The sequence below is a fragment of the Harpia harpyja genome, chromosome 3, assembly GCF_026419915.1.
Source record: "Harpia harpyja isolate bHarHar1 chromosome 3, bHarHar1 primary haplotype, whole genome shotgun sequence".
In the NCBI taxonomy this organism is placed as follows: Eukaryota; Metazoa; Chordata; class Aves; order Accipitriformes; family Accipitridae; genus Harpia; species Harpia harpyja.
The window spans coordinates 60,149,907-60,170,221 of record NC_068942.1 but is presented as its reverse complement, the minus strand read 5'-3'; the positions used below and the strand labels follow the sequence as shown (position 1 = coordinate 60,170,221).

Sequence of the window (20,315 nt, the reverse complement as noted above, 5' to 3'; positions counted from 1 at the left end):
TTTTACTAAGTTGCCATGTAATATTTGTATTGAACAAAACTGTCTGAAAATTTGTCTTACCTGTTTTCCAGTTGCTAGTGACATTTCTTTGACTGGTGGCACAGTGGTTCAGCGAATTCGCTTAGCAGATGAAGTAGAAAATCCAGGAATGGCAAGTGGGATGCTAGAAGAAGACTTGATTCAGTATTATCAGTTTTTAGCAGAGAAAGGAGATGTACAAGCACAGGTAAGATTAAGTTCACCTGATGGCATGCAGAGGTTTTCAAGAATTACATGCACAGCTTTATGAAATATGGAAAGACGTTGGAGCTTTAGTTCTCTTCCTCCTAAATCAACCTGGTTGCTATATCCTGATTAGTTTTTTTGAGAAGAGGCTTTTATTTTAGCATGTTTAAGGTAGAACTTGGACAGAAAATGTAAAATTTTGTGGAAAATAAGTCCAAAACATTACAACTTTAGTATCTTAGGGAAGAGGATCTTGGTTTGCACTAGAAACCATCCAGAATAGTTTAAGTATAGCTTTAGATGTTGTGGAGAAAGCCTTGATCAAAAGAACTGACCCTGACGGGGGACCTCAGTTTCTCACTGCTCTTACATGACTTCTGCATGCTGCAGGTTGGACCTGTTCCACACACAGTGCAGCAGGGGAGGACACTAATGAAGGTAAATTGTCACAATTCAACTTGGTCATATATGACTCAAGAATTAGGTAGGCAGAATTCAAATGAACAATTACTACTTTGTATCTAGGACATCACATCACTTTTATCTAGGATAAATTTCCACTTGGACTAATATGAAAAAAATAGGACTGTACTGTAGTTATTGAAGCAAATCTGTGCCTTCAGACTTTGTGGCATCTTTAATTCTGATATGGTCTGTCTTTGTGCATGTAATTAGCCTGCAGGTATCTATATTACTAGAAAAAGAAAGTCCCTAGGGAAGAGTGACTTATTTGCAATGTAAAATTTATTTTTAGGTTGGTCTTGGACAGTTGCACTTGCATGGAGGAAGAGGAGTAGAGCAAAATCATCAGGTACCCTTTCTGTATGTCTCTGATGCTTATTATACTTGGTGGAGGCAGAGAAAGTATAGCTGAGACCACAGCGAAGCAAAAGTGTTTAAGTACCACCATAAGGTATTTAATGACTTCAGTAGTCCTGTTCAATAAAACTTAATTCATTCAATAAAACTTAATCTTTATCTGACTAGTACGTGGAGCTGATTTTCTTACACAATTAGTTTAAGACTAATCATCTTAGAAATGAGGAAGTCAAAACCAAGGAACAGGTTTTCATCAAGTAGTACTTGAAACTGGCTGAGCTTTTGTACATGTAGTAGAATCTTCATGATGCACTCTGTGTGCATTAGCGATGATAGGCTAGTTTATGTGGCTTGCAAGATTATTTTGCTTCTGTAGACAAAACAGTGGAAGTTTCAATACTAAGGATATTAAGTGTGCATAGAAGATAGAACTTCTGCTTGTGTAAGCCAACCTAGCTACTGCTGATAGAAGTTAAAATAACTAACCTTTTCTTAAAGTATGTATTGAAAAATTGGAGAGCTGAGGATATGCAGTCCTGAGGGTTATTTTAGACTCAGCTACGAACCAGAAATTTTTTAATGGTCATCACATTTAAAATACCTTAAAATGACTGCTCTAGAAGGGTTCAGAGATGATATCAAGTGGTCAGAATGAATATAACGAAGCTTTTTTCTCCCCTCTGCATTTTGGAATACATTGTTGAGAGGGATTGCTGCTCAATATTTCAGTTTTAAGTGGGGAAACCTGTTACGTAAATTAGGTGGGATTGATAACTCTTAGCTGCAGAATAACCTGGTAACTTGGCAAACAACCTACTCGCCTCCGCTCCATTTGCAAGAAAAGGTACTCAAATCATAGTCATGGTGGCTAAAATACTTGTTTTCTTCCCTACAGCGAGCATTTGAGTACTTCAATCAAGCAGCTAATGCTGGCAATTCACATGCCATGGCCTTTCTAGGAAAGGTAAGATATGAACATTCTCAAAAGTAGGCAAATTGACTGCCTTTCAATGAAAAATAACAAATATTTCCTACTTTCTGATATCAGGCAGTCTAAAACTTGAATGCTGGAATCTAGGTACTTCTGTTTTGCTGCTGTTTTGAATTGTCCTGCGAGATTTGAGTGTCGTAGTCTATTACGTCTGGTCTAAATTTTCTACTTGTTCCTTCACTTTAGGAACTTTTTTCTAAATAGTGCTTGAACTAGACTTTTTTAAAAATAAAACAGTTAAATACCTAAATGTCCTTTTTCTGTGGTGGAGTTCAAAACTCAGAGTAAGTCACTATGCTCTTCCATACAGTGTGTTGGGAAAAGCTCAGCTTCTCAAAATTTTGCATAGTGGGAAATATTAAGTTCAGGAAATAAAGGGGAAAGATGTCTGCATTCTTATTCTGTGTGGAGAACTGAGCCATCTAAGTCAGAGTTGCCAATAGATCTGCATCTACTCTGAACCAAAGCCTGAGTCTGTCTGCAAGGTGGGCCATTGTATCAGTTGTATCAGATTTAAGTCCTCTTTTTAATCTAAAACATGATTGACAAGCTGGTATTGGTGATTTTAATGTGTTTCTGCTTAGAAAGGTATTTAGGTCACTTGCCTGAGATCTGGGTTGCAGGCTAGCTTTGCCCTGTGAGGAGCTAAATCCTTATTACTCCATTTGAGTACCCTCTAAGCTTATGCTGCCATAAGCAGCAGCTCTAGCTCATCTTTTTCAGGCTGTTAATGCAGTAGAGGATGCAAAGTTATGTCCTTAGAGCATGAAAAAATTAACATATCGTGCTGGTCAAGGTACCTGACAGGAGAAATTGCAGGTTCCTGGTTTCTCTACTGCTGGAGTGTTTTGTATCTAATAAATGCTGAAATGAACAGGGTTTAACTAGTTTTTGCTTTGTTTTCAAGAAGTATTTTAACTGCCAATATAGTTTGACTTCCACTGGTCTCGCAGGATTTTTGCCTGATTAAGTGTTCTTCACTGCACACTGGTAGAACTCAAAAATGAAGGGTATTTTCATGAAAACTTTTAAATTTTGTAGGCAGTTCATTCTTGTCGTTTAGCCCCAGCCAGCAACTAAGCACCACACAGCTGCTAACTCACTTCCCCCCCACCCCGTGGGATGGGGGAGAGAATCGGTAAAAAAAAAAAGTCAAACTCATAGGTTGAGACAAGAACAGTTTAATAGAAAAGAAAAGAAGAAACTAATAATGATAATAACACTAATAAAATGACAGTAGTAATAATAAAAGGATTGGAATATACAAGTCATGCACAATGCAATTGCTCACCACCTGCCAACTGATGCCCAGTTAGTCCCCGAGTAGTGATCCTCCTGCCCCCGCTCCCCCCAGTTTATATACTAAACGTGACGTCACATGGTATGGAATACCCTGTTGGCCACTTTGGGTCAGCTATCCTGGCTGTGGTCCCTCCCAACTTCTTGTGCCCCTCCAGCCTTCTCGCTGGCTGGGCATGAGAAGCTGAAAAATCCCTGACTTTAGACTAAACATTACTTGACAACAACTGAAAACATCAGTGTGTTATCAACATTCTTCTCATACCTAGCTCAAAAACATAGCACCATACCAGCTACTAGGAAGACAATTAACTCTATCCCACCTGAAACCAGGACAATTCTCCATTAGAAAGTTAAACCCTCTGAATCTGAGTTTTACAGCATAGAGATGTGTTTTCTGCTTCTGGGCAAGTTCTTTAATGATCATTCAGTAATGTAATAGTCAGAATAGTCTAATGGTACAATAGACACTCTCTCAAATGCAAAGTGAAGATGCTTCATGATCTCCATGCTAAAGTGACTTGTTCAGCTGTTCTTCAATAATGCCTTTCTCCTTCAGATGTACTCAGAAGGAAGTGATGTTGTACCTCAGAGCAATGAAACAGCTCTTCAGTATTTCAAGAAAGCTGCTGATATGGTATGATTACCTCTAAGTTAGAAATACAGCATATGCACCAAAAAGTTGATTAGCTCAGAAATGATGCAAATGCTTCTTTTTGTGCACTTTCATGTGCATACACCTACTCCCAGCCTCTGTCCCGGATTAGCCAATAATTAAAACCTGCTTGTCTAAGATGTCAGAAACTGCCTCCAGTTCTGATCATGGTGCTTCATGAAGGTGTGTTCAGCACAAGGAGTCTAACTCGTGAATGCTGGCATCACTATGAAATACTGTCCACCTAAATAGCCTGCAATTCTGTTAAGTGTTAATTTTCATTAATCTGAAGTTGTCTTGTCACAGAAATTTACAGTGCACTGATAATATGTTATTTTGGTTCTGTTTTGTGGTCAGTGAATAGATAATGGTTTTGGTTTTATAATTCCCATTGGAGTGTTTGGTTTTTTGGCTGTTAATCCCTTGTGTCTGTCTTTGACCTATCCCTTATGGTAGCATTTGTACAGTTAAAGCATGAGTAGTCTTCCAGGAAAGATGTTTAGCATGTGAAACACAGTAGATGAAGTTTTGAAGGGACTGTTATAAGATAACTGTCTTCATGGTTCTTGTACTCCATAATTAGATTGCTTTTCTACACTTCTGTCCTAGAGTAAGGATCTCTCGATTTCCTCATTTCCTACATTCACTGAAGGTTTCCAGTATGCTTCATTGCCTGTCCCGGCATTGAAGGAATACCATACTGCATACTTTTGCAGGGGCAGTGGTCAGTAATGCAGCCCACAGGACAGCCACCAATCTGCCCTTAAATTAAGGCAGATTGTCAGGGTTCCTGTAGTTGTTTTGGGACCTTCTGTAGCATCCACAACATCTCAAACTTGGAAAAGCTAAAGATAAGTGAATGCCCCACCTTTCTATGGGTGTTCTACATCTTGTACAACATTTTGAAAGTGCACAGTAGACTTTCATAACTAGTGTTGAAAGCTTTTCTTTTTCCTGTTAAATCACCTTTGTAGTTACTGAATAAAGTTACCAGAGATGCTTTTTTCACTCTAAATAGCTATTACTTACTAGGAGCAAAGTTAGAAAACAAACCTCTCTCAAGCACTACTTGTTCTAGTGATGTTAAACCAAATCTGAAAGACGTAGCTGTAGGTTTTGCCTTTCTTTGCAGAATTGTTTTCCTGTGTTTTCAGGGTAATCCAGTTGGACAGAGTGGATTAGGAATGGCTTATCTCTACGGAAGAGGTGTTCCAGTGGTAAGCTTTTGACAGTCGTCTTTCTAATCATAGGTGATGGTGTAACTTCTTGTTGTCAACAGACTTTTTCTATGGAGGGAAGTACTGTAGAAGACTTAATTGTGAAGATTTCTGTTGCACTGGAAACTCCATGAGGAAATCTGTAATATAAAAAAAATTTCACCATGGAGTTAGCAGCTATGAAACATGCTGACTTCCCTCTAATAAGTTTGAAAATGTGGCTGAAGCTATTAGAAATGCATAGCAGTGTGAATTTTTAGCAGGAGTTTTGAACTTGGCTCTAATTTTCTTGTGAAATAAAACAAATCCTAACTGTCCCCATTTTGTGTCTCTTGTGAGCATGGAGGAACACTTTGAAACTTTTAATTAGTTCATTTGTCTTGTTGCTTTTCCCATAAGAAGGTTTCTTGCCAAATGTTTTATATTTAGCTATGCAAACAGATATTCAAAAGTTGAATTAGCCCAAAGTTGAGGAAATAAGTTAAATAATTGCTCTAGAAACAGAACAGGGCATCCGTTCTGTTAAGCGTAACTGTTCATAGCAATGCTATGTGTGGATGCCAGCTTTGAGATAGCTATAGACTTCAGACATGCTAATATCATTGTAGGCTATTTCATTTTTTGTTTCCAGATTTTGACCAGGTGAGTATTTTCACGCTAGAACATCTCACTAATTTTTCTGTAATATAGGTCTGTCCTTACACTTACACATGCACACACACATATTTTCTCTCTTTACTTAAATTGTGGTGTATTGCAAGGCTCTAATGACTTGACCAAATTTTTCTGCAGAACTATGAGCTAGCACTGAAGTATTTCCAGAAGGCTGCAGAACAGGGATGGGTTGATGGACAACTTCAACTAGGTTCCATGTATTACAGTAAGTGGCATGAAAATGATGATTTGCCAGGTCTAAGCATCTGCCCTTTCAGTAACTGTTCACTAGGTGGCATTAGAAGTGTATATATAATGCATGTAGAGTGGTCTTACTGCATTGAATTTATATTTTATTCTGTTTTTTCCTAACACTTCCACAACTTTTTTCTTTAATAACTTTAAGGAATAAGTACATACTGTATTTCATACAACTCTGCTTTTCAAGAGGAATGAATAGCGATGACTTACTCTTTCTTTTAGATGGCATTGGAGTCAAGAGAGACTATAAACAAGCTTTGAAATATTTTAACTTGGCCTCCCAGGGTGGCCACATTCTGGCTTTTTATAATCTGGCTCAGATGCATGCTACTGGCACTGGAGTGATGCGATCCTGTCATACTGCTGTTGAGGTAAGGTCATCCATTTATAAAGGTCAAATAATACTGACTTGGGAAAGGTTGGATATAACCATGTCAGCTTATATAGGAAATTTGTCTTAGCTAAAATCCACTGGTGAAAGCCAAGGCTATCAAAAGGAAAAGTGATAGGTTCTCAAACTCCTTTGTATCTCATGAGAAAAATCTTTATTTTTTTATGTTGATATGGCAAGTGCATATTTGCTTTATTAACTTTGAAGAAAATCAAAGGAATGTAATACAAAGCAAACCAGTATTTTATAATTACTGAGTTCTTCATTTAGACATGGGTTTAAGCATAACAAAAAGGTGATACTAAGAATAATTCTGAGTAAGCATCTGAATCTTGACATGTATTTGCTTAGTAACCTGTATCTTAAAGTAAGCCTGTCTTAAGCAGTGAGTTTGTCTATCAAGTTTCTCCTGTGAAATGTAAATGTTTTGAACAGGCATTTGAATGTTAAAGGTTTACCTCTTGCAAAACCTAAATTTCTGAAGTTCCTGACAACCAGTCTTCTCTGCCTTTTTTTTGCCTCTGCAGCTGTTTAAGAATGTATGCGAACGGGGGCGTTGGTCTGAAAGACTGATGACTGCATACAACAGCTATAAAGATGGTGATTCAAATTCTGCTGTGGTTCAATATCTTCTTCTGGCAGAACAAGGCTACGAAGTTGCACAAAGCAATGCTGCTTTCATACTTGATCAGAGTAAGGACCTGAATTTGTACTGAAAGACTTTTTTTGGAGTTGGCCTGCAGTAGCCCATTTAGTAGAACGCTGGAGTGCTTGAAGATGTAATTACATAGCTCTTGTTCAGTTAGAACTTCAGTGAGACTCTTGTCCTCTTTCTGCTCTTCAGACTGGAAAGCAGGCAGTTTCAATTTTCGTCTCTAGGGATAGCTTTCTGGCCTACAAGTTAGAATACACTTAAATTCTGACTGAGGGGATTTAAAAATGTGATAGGGAAAGAATGCTTTAGAAACTTGCACAGTGCTGAAAATTCTCTTCCCTGGACTTCCTAAACACAGCCTTAACATTTTATTTTTAAATCTATAAAGTAGGAATTGCATTAGTTTTACCTTTGGCCTTTACTATGCATACAAGCTTCAGTTTCCTTTGTTCTTTATCTTGTAATGTCTTTTCTCAGCACTCTTTCTTTCCCCATATTATTTTGTAACTTTACTCATACAACTTTTGAAGCAGGGATGAAGAGCTGGACAGTTGGTTCTGTTAGGTTTGAAAAAACTTGTCCCGGGTCTTTTACTGCAACTAGGTGGGTAGAATTTGGATTTCATAGAGTTTGAGGTCATAGGGAAACAACAGAAGTACAAGTGGTAAATCTTTCTAGAGACTACAAAACGCAGTGTTTTAGACTTTCTGGATCTCAAATCCAGAAATCTGGGGGTCTCATTACCAGCTTTAGGGCTTTGTATCTTAATATAAAAATCAGCTATTGGTGGCTGATACAATAATCTAACATCTTAATTTCCAGTTAATATTTTTCAAAGGTGCCTGTCGTGGTTTAACCCCAGCCAGCAACTAAACACCACGCAGCCGCTCACTCACTGCCCCCCACTCAGTGGGATGGGGGAGAAAATCGGGAAAAGAAGCAAAACCCGTGGGTTGAGATAAGAACGGTTTAATAGAACAGAAAAGAAGAAACTAATAATGATAATGATAACACTAATAAAATGACAACAGCAATAATGAAAGGATTGGAATATACAAATGATGCACAGTGCAATTGCTCACCACCCGCCGACCGACACCCAGCCAGTCCCTGAGCGGTGAATCCCTGCCCCCCCCCACTTCCCCGTTCCTAAACTGGATGGGACGTCACATGGTATGGAATACACCGTTGGCCAGTTTGGGTCAGGTGCCCTGGCTGTGTCCTGTGCCAACTTCTTGTGCCCCTCCAGCTTTCTCACTGGCTGGGCATGAGAAGCTGAAAAATCCTTGACATTAGTCTAAACACTACTGAGCAACAACTGAAAACATCAGTGTTATCAACATTCTTCACATACTGAACTCAAAACATAGCACTGTACCAGCTACTAGGAAGACAGTTAACTCTATCCCAGCTGAAACCAGGACAGTGCCTTAGTGACTCATCTTTAGATAAGCTACAACAATGACAGTCTTGGCTGGGAGTTGCGAAGAAATAGCATCTCTCCCTGGGTTAAAATTCTGATTGTCATTACTCAGATATATCTGTATCTCAACTGGAGATGAATTTAAAATTAATTTATACATTTTATACAGAAAATCTGTATGTCAACTGTGAGATAGTATAGCTGAAACCATATTTAACACTAGAAATGAAAAGTTATAAATCCTTTGAACTGTCTGAACTCTGATACTTCAGCAACCCTCAATTCATGACGTGGACAAATAAAATACCTTCTGTTCTGAAGCAGCTGTAGCACTGCTGTGTAAAATATGCAGTCTCTGGCTGGTTAAGTAGTTTAAGCCTTCATTTTACTTGACTAGTCTTGTTTTTTAGATGGTCAAACTAAAATATCTTATACTTTAGCCTTGTATTTGAGTGCATCTTTGTCAGAGCCTGAATTGTGTGCTCTTAAGACTTGCATCTTCTGGCATTCCTCAAGTATGCTTCAGAATCTCCTAGAGCAGGAATGGGAGAAGCACTTGGTAAGCACTATTTCAGGGTGAAATGATACAGTTTGTTCTTAGCCTTTATGGGTAGATACATGGAAAGACCAGATAAATGAAAGGGGTTTTTATAAGTTTCAGATGGGTTGAATCTTGTTTGTGCTATAGCACAGATTACGTCAAGTTTTTAATTCATTTCAGCAGACTGAATATAAGCATTGGATTTTTTTTGTGGTCTTGTGTGCATATACCATGCTCCTATATAACTGAATTACTTTCTTCTCTAGAAGAAGCTAGCATAGTAGGAGAAAATGAAACCTATCCTCGAGCTTTGCTTCACTGGAATAGAGCAGCTTCTCAAGGTATGTCCATACCTCACAATTCCAGTTTATTTTTAGTAGAGCCATTAATGTTTCTTTTCATGTGTGTTATGAAACGGGGAAGGAGGGAAGGCTTACATCCTTCAGTTCAACATTAGTTATATTCCACATAGGATAGTTGCTGTTCTTTGTTCCGCTGTTAGCTATAATGTCATTACAATACGCTTGCAGTTCTGAGCCATTCTGAGATCCTGAAGATTAAAAGGACTAAAACACAAATGTACAGTGTGTTTCTTTTGCCATTCCATATGGAATTATAGAGCAGTGTTAAACAGCATTAGGAATGTTTACACTGACTTTTCTAAAAATAAATCCACTTGGAAAAATAGACACAAAGCACCCTTTAGGATTTTGGTACTTGTCATAGTTTATAGGAAACTGCATTTCTTATTCAAAGTAAGCAAAGCTCAGTGATGAAGAATGCAGTCTTGATGTCCAACCAATGCAAGTTTAAACTCTGGTGCTTATGATCCTGTCCTAAAACAAGCAGTACTAAACTTAATCATTATATATCTCAGAGTGAGGTCTCTAACTTTCATATGGGTGCATCTACATTAATGTCTGTCTACTAGGTTTTCAGATAAGAGCAAGTGTATCATGCAAATGGAGCCTAAGAGTTTTGTCTGAAAAGCTTCAGACCTACTTGGCTTTTAGTAGAAAGTTAGAAATTGAGAGGATGTAATGGCTAAGTATTCAGTTATCAAATGATGATGAGAGACTTGAAAAATAAAGTTTTCAGCATCTCTGTTTTAAAAAAGCTGAAGCCCTTAATGACCATATAACAAAAGTTTTTCTGTAATAAGCGAGTATGAACAACATGATACAGCTTTTCAACTGATGCCACTAAATAGCAACAAAAATGTTGGTAGGATTACTGGGAAAAGGACTTTCCCAAAAATAGAAATCGGTTGCAGTTTGGTTAGCTAAGCACAATTTAAAAACCAAACCAACAAACAAACAAAAAGCTGTTTATGTGAGAGAGGGGAAAAATGGGAACAGTTTGTGCAAACTGTGGGAAGTAATACGAAAGCCCTTATTGCATCTTCATAGGAAACTAAAAGGCTTTCTTTGCCTAGCTATTTTTTTGTTGTTGTTGTTTCTTGATTTATAGGATATACTGTTGCAAGAATTAAACTTGGAGATTACCATTTTTATGGTTTTGGTACTGATGTTGACTATGAAACTGCATTTATTCACTATCGACTGGCATCAGAGCAACAGCACAGTGCCCAAGCAATGTTTAATCTGGGCTACATGCATGAGAAGGGATTGGGCATCAAGCAGGTGAGTAAGCTGTAGGCTGATAGTCTGCTTCATTACAGTGCATTCACTAATAGTAGATTAAGTCCATAACCGCTACTGGGCTTTGGGAACTATATAACCACTTAGCAGGAATTAGCATGTCTCCCAAAACATTCTCCAATAGTAAATGGATAAGTATATCCACTTCAGACTTACCTATGTGAAGAAATGAGGCGTAGGCAGGGAAAAAACTATTTGACCAAAATTGTGAAGATTGGCAAAAAGAGTGCCATATGCTTGAGTAATGCCTTCAAGACTTTGCAGGGTAATGCAATGAATGCAAATCAATTCCAGGTTCAGAGTATCTTAGCACAATATTGTTCTTGTCCTCTGAAGCACTGCTTAATTTGTTTTCTATATCATGACATTTTGAAAACAACTTCTGTGCATCTTCAAGTAACAAACAATAAGCACCAACAATGTGATTAGTAGCTGTGGCTTTTCAAATTAGGCTAGGCCACAATTTGCTTTACAAACTACCTTGCCTAAAAGAAGGCGGTATATCTGGTTCTCTTAGGAAGCCTGTGGTGTATTGCTGTCCATGAGCTAACTAAAACTTACGGAATCCAGAGCAACGTGTTCTTGTATGTGTCAAAATAATGTAATTAGTAATTGCATGCTAATTTTGAGCAGCCTACCTTACCTTAATGTATAATTAATTCATGCAATTAATGTATGAATTTAGTAATACCTTCTGGGTTACCTGAAACTGTAAGAAATAGTTTCATTTTCCTTATTTTCAGTGAGCTTCAACACTTGGTTTTTGTTTACGTATGCACCTTTTAGTTATTCTGTTGGTCTGTTAAAAGACCAATTTTTGCTTCTTTTGCCCTAAATTCCTGGCAGAAGGTCACAACAGTGAAGGACAAGTCTTAGGTCAATATTGTTACTTTGGCAGCAGCAAGCAATCAACATTTAAAAACTGCTTACTGCCCTAGCTGTAGAAGTGACAATATGGTACACAAACAGCATTATTTTTAAAGCTTATATTCAAATTTTATTTTAGGACTGTTTTCTCTTTTTAACTGAGTCATCAAAACTAGTTAACTTCTAAAAATAAGCCTGCAGCTAAAAGCAACAGTGCTAAAGTTGGGAGGTTTTCTTTTTTAAAAAAAAAAAAAAAAAATTCTTTCAGACATGGACTTTTTTTATTTCTTTTGTTTCTGCCTTGAAAACAACCCAATTTAGAGCAAGTAATAAAAACTTTGAAAATGTTATTACATCACATTCAGCATAACTGCTAAGAATTGGAGAAAAATGAGTCCTAATGCTATCATTTGCACAGAGTATTCTCCAACCGGAAGCAGAGATGGCTACATGTAGATAGCTGAAATGAGTACACAGGGGCTCACGATAAGCATATGCAGCCTTGCTTTATGCAGATGAATAATACCTTCCTCTCATACAGATCCACTATGGAAGGAAGAGTTGAACTGCAAGGGAAATGCAGACAGTTAATATAGATATGGGAAAGAAGCACTGAGACTAAGCAAGGAAATTCTGTGTATAAAACCAGTCTTAGGAATTCTGGATATGTGATGTCTTTGCTTGCTGTATCCTAAAACTTTACAGCTGTTAAGATGAGAGGATGGAGATTTAGGACTGACTAGATAAGACTAAAATGGTGCTGGGCTAAGGTGTTCTGAAAACAGCTAAGACTGAGTTTTGAATGAAGCAAAAGAATATTTGGCTTTCCTTTCCCAGAATGGAAACTGCTGAATTTTGAGCACCTCTGAAGGTGACTGACAGTTAAAATCACTCCTCCTGATGTAGCAGGGGATGTCTACCACTGAAGTCTGCTCTTCCATTAGAGGCCTGTGGAAGGGATGTATAAAGATTTTAGCGCTATAGTATCTAATGAATTGGGGATTTAGTCTGTTGAAGAAAGGGATGTGTACTCCTACTGTCTCCCCACCTACGTCTATGTCATTAAGATTGTGAGCACTCCAGAGTTAGGGAGAATGATGCAATAAGATGGCCTGCACAACTTCAATTCAGGTTGCTGTTTGTTCTGGATAATCCTGAATAAATACAGTATTTCTTACCGTTTTGATTTGGGTTTTTTTTTCCAAACAGCTTTTGGCTTATTCTCTCTTACTGAATAACTACTCTTTCTTACATATAGGATTCTATGCTATGCTCCTGTACATAGATGGCTTTCAGACTCATACCAGGTCAAGGCCAAATATTAATCCCCTTCAGAAATCTCACATGTGTACACTGTTACACACTTTTCATAGCTTTAATGTTATCCAATTCCTGAGACTGCATGTCAGAATGAAGACTGTTTCCATATACTGCTCAAAATAAGAACGAATTAATTTTCTCATGGTCTTCTCTTAAGACTTGGCATGGTATTTCAGTGGCATTTGTGTGTTAAAGCTCAGACTTGTACAGTTCTCACTTGTCTGTCAGGTGAGAATGGAGAATGCATAAGCAGAATGACATGCTTGCTAATTAGAAATGAAAATAAACCATGATTTAGGTTCTGCTTCTACACTGATACTAGCACAGTACAAAGGAGGTAAGGAAACTCTCTTAAATAGTTATACAAAAGACAGATTTCCCAGGCTCAAGGAGTATTCAGAGTTATTCTACTGAACTAAAATGTGAGCTAGTATATCTCATTCACATAATGTGTTGATTTTCATATTGTTATTTCGACATGTGTTATGGAACTAAGCTTTGCTGTATCAATGAGCAGAAAATCTTTATGGTATTTCACAATCAGGATAAAATTATAAAATGAACATGTGACATGAAGTCCTGGAAATTTCTCTTCTTTTAAGTGTCCAGCTTGGAACACTTCCAGAGGTTAAGTCTTACACAGGCCTGTCCTTCACATCACTGAGCGAACATAGGCAGTTTGTATCCACGTATCCTAACATTGCACAGTATGTATCTGAAGCAGAGCCAAAAAAAACCTCAAACAAACAAGGAAAGTTAAAGTATTCAGGTACACCTATCCTCTGTTCTTGCTACAGTTGCCTTCTTGTTCCAACTACCACAGAAAAACCTAATTTAAGCTCTTCCTAAAGTTACTGACTGTTTGTGCTCATGCTTTTGCCAGGCTGCCCTCACTAATGCAAGTTATGTCTGTTTTGGATAAGGAGTAGAATCTAATTTGGGAATATGTGCAGAAATGGTTAGAAGCTGCACTATGCAGCAGGCATACTGTAGTATAACTGGGAGGAGTTGCTGCTGTGTACTCCTCTGTGACTTGTGTTTTCTTAGTCTTTTGTGTTTGGTGTGGTGTTGGACATGTTAAGGGAATACTAGAGTTACCTAAATACGTGCCTTAGTTTATAGTGCATGGGTTGAATATGTTAATACTAATCTCTTTGTGAGCTTCAATTCTACCATCAGTTATAATAGCTTCATCCTCAGATCGAAGCTTCACTTTACTTGTCTATTCAAAGGTGAACATCCCTCAGAAAAAAGGGGAAGTTTTACTGAATGGTTTTTGTTCAATTTGACCAAAAACCTTGTATTCAAATGACAGTATACAACAGCTTACAGAAAAAGCTTTACATTTTACGGTTAATTTTTCAAGTTCTTCAAAATGGAGCTTTGTATTTTCTTAATTTCAGGATATTCATCTTGCAAAACGATTCTATGACATGGCAGCTGAAGCAAGCCCGGATGCTCAGGTTCCAGTCTTCCTAGCACTTTGCAAGCTTGGAGTGATTTATTCCTTGCAGTATGTACGAGAAATCAATGTAAGTAATGCAGAATTAAAAGGAAAAAACAACAACAAATGTGTTTTCCATTTTTAAGAGAAGCTTAAGTTGTAATTTTAGTTAAGTAGAAGTCTTGCTTGAGCCTTTGAAAACTTAGGATAGATGTGTTTTGTGTTGTTACATATTAAGGAAGTTACTGAAGCTGTGATTCCTATTTCTTATTTGTGCAATTGTGTGAAACTGAAATGTGCACAGCCAGTGCTCTTCTGTGCAGCTCTTCCCTTGAAGAGAATTTCCATAACCTTTTTGTTCTTATCCATGACCATCTGCTATCAAAGTTAAGCAGATGATTACAATGACATAATCACTGTTCAGGAGAAAAGAAACACTTTTGTAGGCCTAATTCTCATGCTATTTTATATTCAGCTGTAACAATTCCACTTGGGTTGTGTTTGATTTCTCTGGGGAAAAAATATTATTTGTATTAGATAGTTTAGCTATTGTGCAGAGTTTCTGCTGAGTGACGGCACTGAAGAAAATACTTCCCTGAAATTTAGGTGAAGTCTTTCCTATAGTGTCATGATGATGTGGACTTCTTGTTTCTTAGATAAGGGAGATATTCTCACATATTGATATGGACCAGCTGCTGGGGCCTGAGTGGGACCTTTACCTTATGACCATCATCGCCTTGCTTCTGGGAACAATTATAGCTTACAGACAAAGGCAACATCAGGCAATTCCCAGACCAGCAGGACTGCGGCCAGCTGTGCCTCAACAAGAACCACCACCAGAGCACCAACCACCGCAATAGCAACAAGAGCCTCAGTGAAAGAACTGGATTTTTCCTAAAGGAACAATTTTCATTGTGACTTAGGACTTTGGATCAACAGTCCCTCCCCCAAAACAGGCGCAAAGAGGTTTAAAAAAAAAAGTCTGAAAGCTGCTTAGAATGATGCCTTTTTTTCAGGGATAAGAAAATTATTTTGAAACTGATTTGAATGTTATTTCAGTGCCAATGGAATAACACTATGGCTTTTTTCATGGAAACACAAGAGTGCTACTACAAAAATGTTGCCTGCTGTATCTAGTTCCTCTTTATTCAGAGTCCTTTTCATCTCCTAGAGAGAGCGGAAGGCTAGCATTGGAAGGTTTTTGCCTGCTTGATAGCAGCTGCCCTATATAAAAGTAATAATAATTTTATGTCTAATTTAAATCCAAGAAGCTGAACTATATTCAAACTCTAAAAAGACTAGAGCTGTATGAACTTATATTCTGATCTGCATCCCAAGTATTTCTACAATCCTTATTTTGTTATTTCTTAATATTTCTTACACTTTGGTCTTTTATGCTGTCTTGGATGGTTTAACATGGATTATTTATAAACTCTGTAAAACTAAGCCAGCAAACATGCCACTCTCCATTTGTGCTTTTTTGTTTTGAGTATTTTCCTCTATTCCCCTTAGACTAGACAGTTCTCAGCAGACAGTATGTAGCCCAGGAAGGCAGACTGGGACAGATTGGGTCTGTAAAGCTCATCACTTTAAAACTATCCATGCAGTGCCCAGATCTCACATCCTTCTAAAACTTTTTTGGAGCCTGTGTGCTTTGCAATACTTCGTGACATAAAAACAAATTGGTAGTGTTCCTAAATTGTTTAAACTTGCTCTTACAAAGAGGCTGAGTCTAGGCTGCAGAAAGCACCAGTATTGTTGTGGACACTGAAGACAGAGCCAGAAATCTCAGTGAGTTAGCTTACTTTTTTGGTTTGGGGGTTTTTTTGTTTGTTTTAGAGGTGGAAATTCTGTATTTAATTTTCAGCAATCCTGTAAGTGATCTGCACTGCAAGAAGGAAATGTGTGTGGTATCTTATGCATTCATCTGTTTAATTCATCTACAAAAAAGGGCCCCAAAGATGCATATTCTCTGCAAAAGGGCATGGGCTTATGCCAGTGATGCTACTCCAAAGTTTGGCTGACTGATAAAAACTGTATGTTAGATTACAGCAGTGTGCTGGCTGTTGCCAACCTGTTTTGTACCTGGCATACATGGGAAAGTCAAAACAACATCTCTGGCTGTGCCATGTTGAGGACCCCTTGTAACAAGAAAATCCAAAGAGAAAGAAGACTTACGGTTTATGGCTTCTTGATACCACTAGGTCAATGCAAAGGCCTTTTAATGAGTGTAAAGAATACAACCTGTGGACTGATGTTTCTAGACTGCAAGAGGAATCCTCGCTTAGTAATGATGTTCTTTGAACTATAATTTCGGGGTTGGGGCTGGGAAGTGGTGGGGGAATAGCTTAGATGCAAGAAATGCAGAAGTTTCTGTCTTATTTACCAATGGCCATTAAATATTTGTTTCTGTACTAGCATTAAACCCTCTGAATATACTGTCTTAAAGCTGAATGAAATACAAATGAGGAGGCTTTAGCTGCTTTCTGACAAAAGCTGTTGTGTTTAAAGGGTTAAGGGCTTCCTTTCATGCAGATCTTTTTCCAGTGGATTGGCAGCAACATATCAATATGCTTTATTTAGCATTGAGATTTTGGTATGGTTTCATACTTAGTACATTTGTAAGGAGACCCTTGCACAATATATCTGTAGTTTGGGAAAGAAGATAAGCAATCCACTCTTTTGTAAACTGAAATATCATGGATGACTAGTATTAAGATATAGGTAGAACTTCTCAGTACTTCAAAATGCTTATGCTGGTTATGTGACGACAAATCTTTGATTTTAGTTTGGAGGGTTGCAGCATGTGATAGAGGAATGTCTTGTTCAGTCTTAATCACCATTAGCAGATGGAACAGTATTGAACTTAAATGTAGTGTCTAAAATGTACAGCACTCCCCAGCTGCATTTCTAAGGTATCTGTGACTTCTGAACGCTCCCTCTGAAGTATTTTTGCCTCTGTCACTTAATAGCTCTTTTTAGCTTGGCATGAATAAATTAAAGATTATATGGAAAATGTTTTTCAGTTAAATACCATTGGTTCATTGGTATTGGTCTTTTAGAATGTTTAACAATTTTGTTACTGTGTTATTAAAATGTTTTGGTTGTTTGATCTATTAGAACTAAATTCTAAAAGCTCTATCCTATTTGCATGAGAATCTCTCAGCATTGCTGCTATGTGACATTCTCACAGCTGACTTTCACTGAACCTGATGCATTTTTACATCCAAGAAATCAGCAGAAGAAAACGATTGAAGTTCAGCAAGTTATTTCACTTTAAGGAACTGCTTTTTGAAGAAGCAATAAGGAAGTCTTTCTCCTGTTTTTTTCCCTTCCACCAAATTACTACCGCTAACTCTTTCAGATGACATTCATTTGAATGAAGTCGTAGTAGTAAAAAGATACTTACCATAAGTAATGATGAGTTAACTCAGGGATTAAAGAAATGAGTAAGTTTTCTAAATCAGTTGTCTACAACATGACTTAAGTTTTTGTGACAATCTGAAATGTTCTGAAACTTGCATTTTGAGGGAAGTATATTTAACTCTTACTAGCAATATGTTTCTTGTTGTGCACTCAAGTTCATCAAGCAACTTTTTTCCTAAAGGAGCTGGGTTGCTCAGTTTACTGCAGTGAAGTACTATTCCCTTTTGGTAGTACACAGGTTGTCTTACACTTTATATGCAGGAGTATTTTAGAAGAAACTTGATTTAAAAGAAGCCTTTCTGGGTATGTTCAGCATGCTTTGAATGGAAAAATTGTATTCTTTGTAGTAACATAGGCCAGAATCTGCCTATGTGACCTTTCCGGACATGTGCTCTTTTCTCCCTGCATGGAGAATGGAACTACAGAGCAGTAACTGTTGTCGGTGGGAGTTTTATATGTAGGAAAACTGTGGAAAGATATGGGGGAAAACATTGTTCTGCATCTCAAGTTATTAATCAAACACACTAGCTGTTCTTGCTCATTGAAAGAAATGCTGAAGTGTTGATAAAACAGGATTCTAGTTCATCACTCTGCTGAAACCTGTCCCAGAGCTGTCTGTTGAAATAATTTCCCTTGTTTTATATTGTTCATCATGGGATAATGTAATAGAAGATAAGGCCTTTGAGACTCTTACGAGACAGTTTTACTCACTTTTTAGTCATCTTCCATAAGTCAGCTGCTCTTATTAAAGTAAAAAAAACAAAAAAAAAACCAAACCAAAAAACTATCAAATGTTATTCTTTTGGGAGAAGAACATTAAAACGTGGATTGTGAAAGGACTTGTAAGACTATGCATTATCTAGTTTCCACCTATTATATGCTAGTTTTGGCCTATAAAAGGGGATCACACTCACCTTTGCAAGTTGCTTCCTTTTTAGATAGGCAACAATGAACTGAAGTTCTATTTTTGTTTCAGAGAATATTAAACTAAAAAGATTTAGTTTGATTTGAACTACTGCAAATGCATATGGCAAATAGGGACTATTGGGGGGAACCCTTTGTTTTTACCAGCTACAGTTCTTTAAAGGGTCTTGTAGGAGTTTTGTAAATTTATTTTGTATTTAAAATCAGTATAAAGGCTGGTCAAATGTAATATAATTGTGTAAACAAATTCTGTTAATAGAAAGATGTACAGATTCATTTTGTACTGTATCTTTAATCTTATGAAATAAAGATACCACCTGTGTGGTTACCCTCGGTGTTCACAGTGGTTATGATAACAGAGGATGTCAATTGTTAGTCATATGCACTGATACATGCCACTGCTAAATGCATCCATTCCTATAAGGATACTCACACTTCTTTCACTTCTATTCCTCTTCAAAAAAATAAATCTGTTAATTTAGGAGGGGAATGGAAAATTATGCATTGTAGCTTCAGCTGTACTAGAAACTTGCCCTGTCTGTGCGTGTATGTGTGTGACCCTTTCTGCAGTGTATACAGCATCTGTACTGTGTGTGGCAGACAAAGAACTGCTGTGTGATTTGAGAACAGTGACCAGAAACTTTGGGATTACTCTTGCATTTTCAGTACTAATACAGAGATAATACAGTGGCTAGAAACAGATACTGGGGGAGGGACTACCCCAAGCTGACAAGTTTGCTTGGTCTTCAGGCCTTTTTCCACCCACTCATCCCTTCAGGCTCCACCTGTTGAGACTCTTGAGTCCTCCCTCATAAACGTATTATGTTGGTCTGCTTTCCAATGTGCTTATTAATTTGGAAGAAAACAATTAGGGAGAAGGAAAGTAAGGAGAGTTGAGGGAGCAATGATAACTGCTATGGAAGGCATCAATAGGTGAACTGTCTCGGGCATCGGCCCAAGTTATGTAGTTTTCTGAAGTATTTGGATGCTTCCCACGTTGCTTGCTGCTACCAGTAGCACTTCTTGCATGTAGGGAACAGAACTGCTGGTACTAAAACCAGCTTGAGTCTGACTGATATAGCTCAAGCTGAGTGAGGTCATCCCTCACCTTCCAAAAGAGCCTGTGGCTTGAGATGCCATGGCTGATGTGCTCAAGTGAGGTGGGGTCAAAAGTGTAGATACCTTATTTTACTTGTAGCCTGTAGTCAATAGGGAGTTGTTTTCTGTGGTGGGAATAGAGTACCAGATATATAAATGATTGGGGGGGGTGTTGGTTTGGGGTTTTTGTTTGTTTGTTTTTTAAAGAAAGAGCCACTGAATAATGTTAATTGAAAACTAGTATATTTGTTTGGGTTTCCTGGCTTGGTTGGTTTTGTTTGGGTTTTTTTATATTGCTTTATTCTCCTCAGTCTAAGACTAAAACACTTCATTTAAAGTTAAAATATTAATAGAAAGTATAGCTTGTAAACCTGCAACATCTGTTTCGTTAGAATGTGTTATTTGGTATAATGCCAAAATGATGTTCCTTGTCTCTAAATGATC

The 20,315-nt window shown here is 37.6% G+C and overlaps 1 protein-coding gene across 2 annotated transcripts in view; it reads left to right on the top strand.

Annotated features, from left to right (window-relative positions):
* SEL1L (SEL1L adaptor subunit of ERAD E3 ubiquitin ligase) overlaps positions 1 to 19,101 on the top strand; it is a 36,349-nt gene extending 17,248 nt beyond the window's left edge. The window contains exons 10-21 of one of the 2 annotated variants that reach the window (XM_052782916.1): positions 72 to 226; positions 980 to 1,036; positions 1,940 to 2,008; positions 3,894 to 3,971; positions 5,144 to 5,206; positions 5,999 to 6,086; positions 6,344 to 6,492; positions 7,040 to 7,205; positions 9,401 to 9,472; positions 10,602 to 10,774; positions 14,383 to 14,511; positions 15,080 to 19,101. In XM_052782916.1, the coding sequence (XP_052638876.1) occupies positions 72 to 226; positions 980 to 1,036; positions 1,940 to 2,008; positions 3,894 to 3,971; positions 5,144 to 5,206; positions 5,999 to 6,086; positions 6,344 to 6,492; positions 7,040 to 7,205; positions 9,401 to 9,472; positions 10,602 to 10,774; positions 14,383 to 14,511; positions 15,080 to 15,283 (1,403 nt within the window). In that variant the 3' untranslated portion in view covers positions 15,284 to 19,101. Of the gene's footprint in view, positions 1 to 71; positions 227 to 979; positions 1,037 to 1,939; positions 2,009 to 3,893; positions 3,972 to 5,143; positions 5,207 to 5,998; positions 6,087 to 6,343; positions 6,493 to 7,039; positions 7,206 to 9,397; positions 9,473 to 10,601; positions 10,775 to 14,382; positions 14,512 to 15,079 lie in introns of both variants that reach the window. The other variant, XM_052782915.1, reaches the window with a different exon arrangement.
* Positions 19,102 to 20,315: the final 1,214 nt, after the last annotated feature.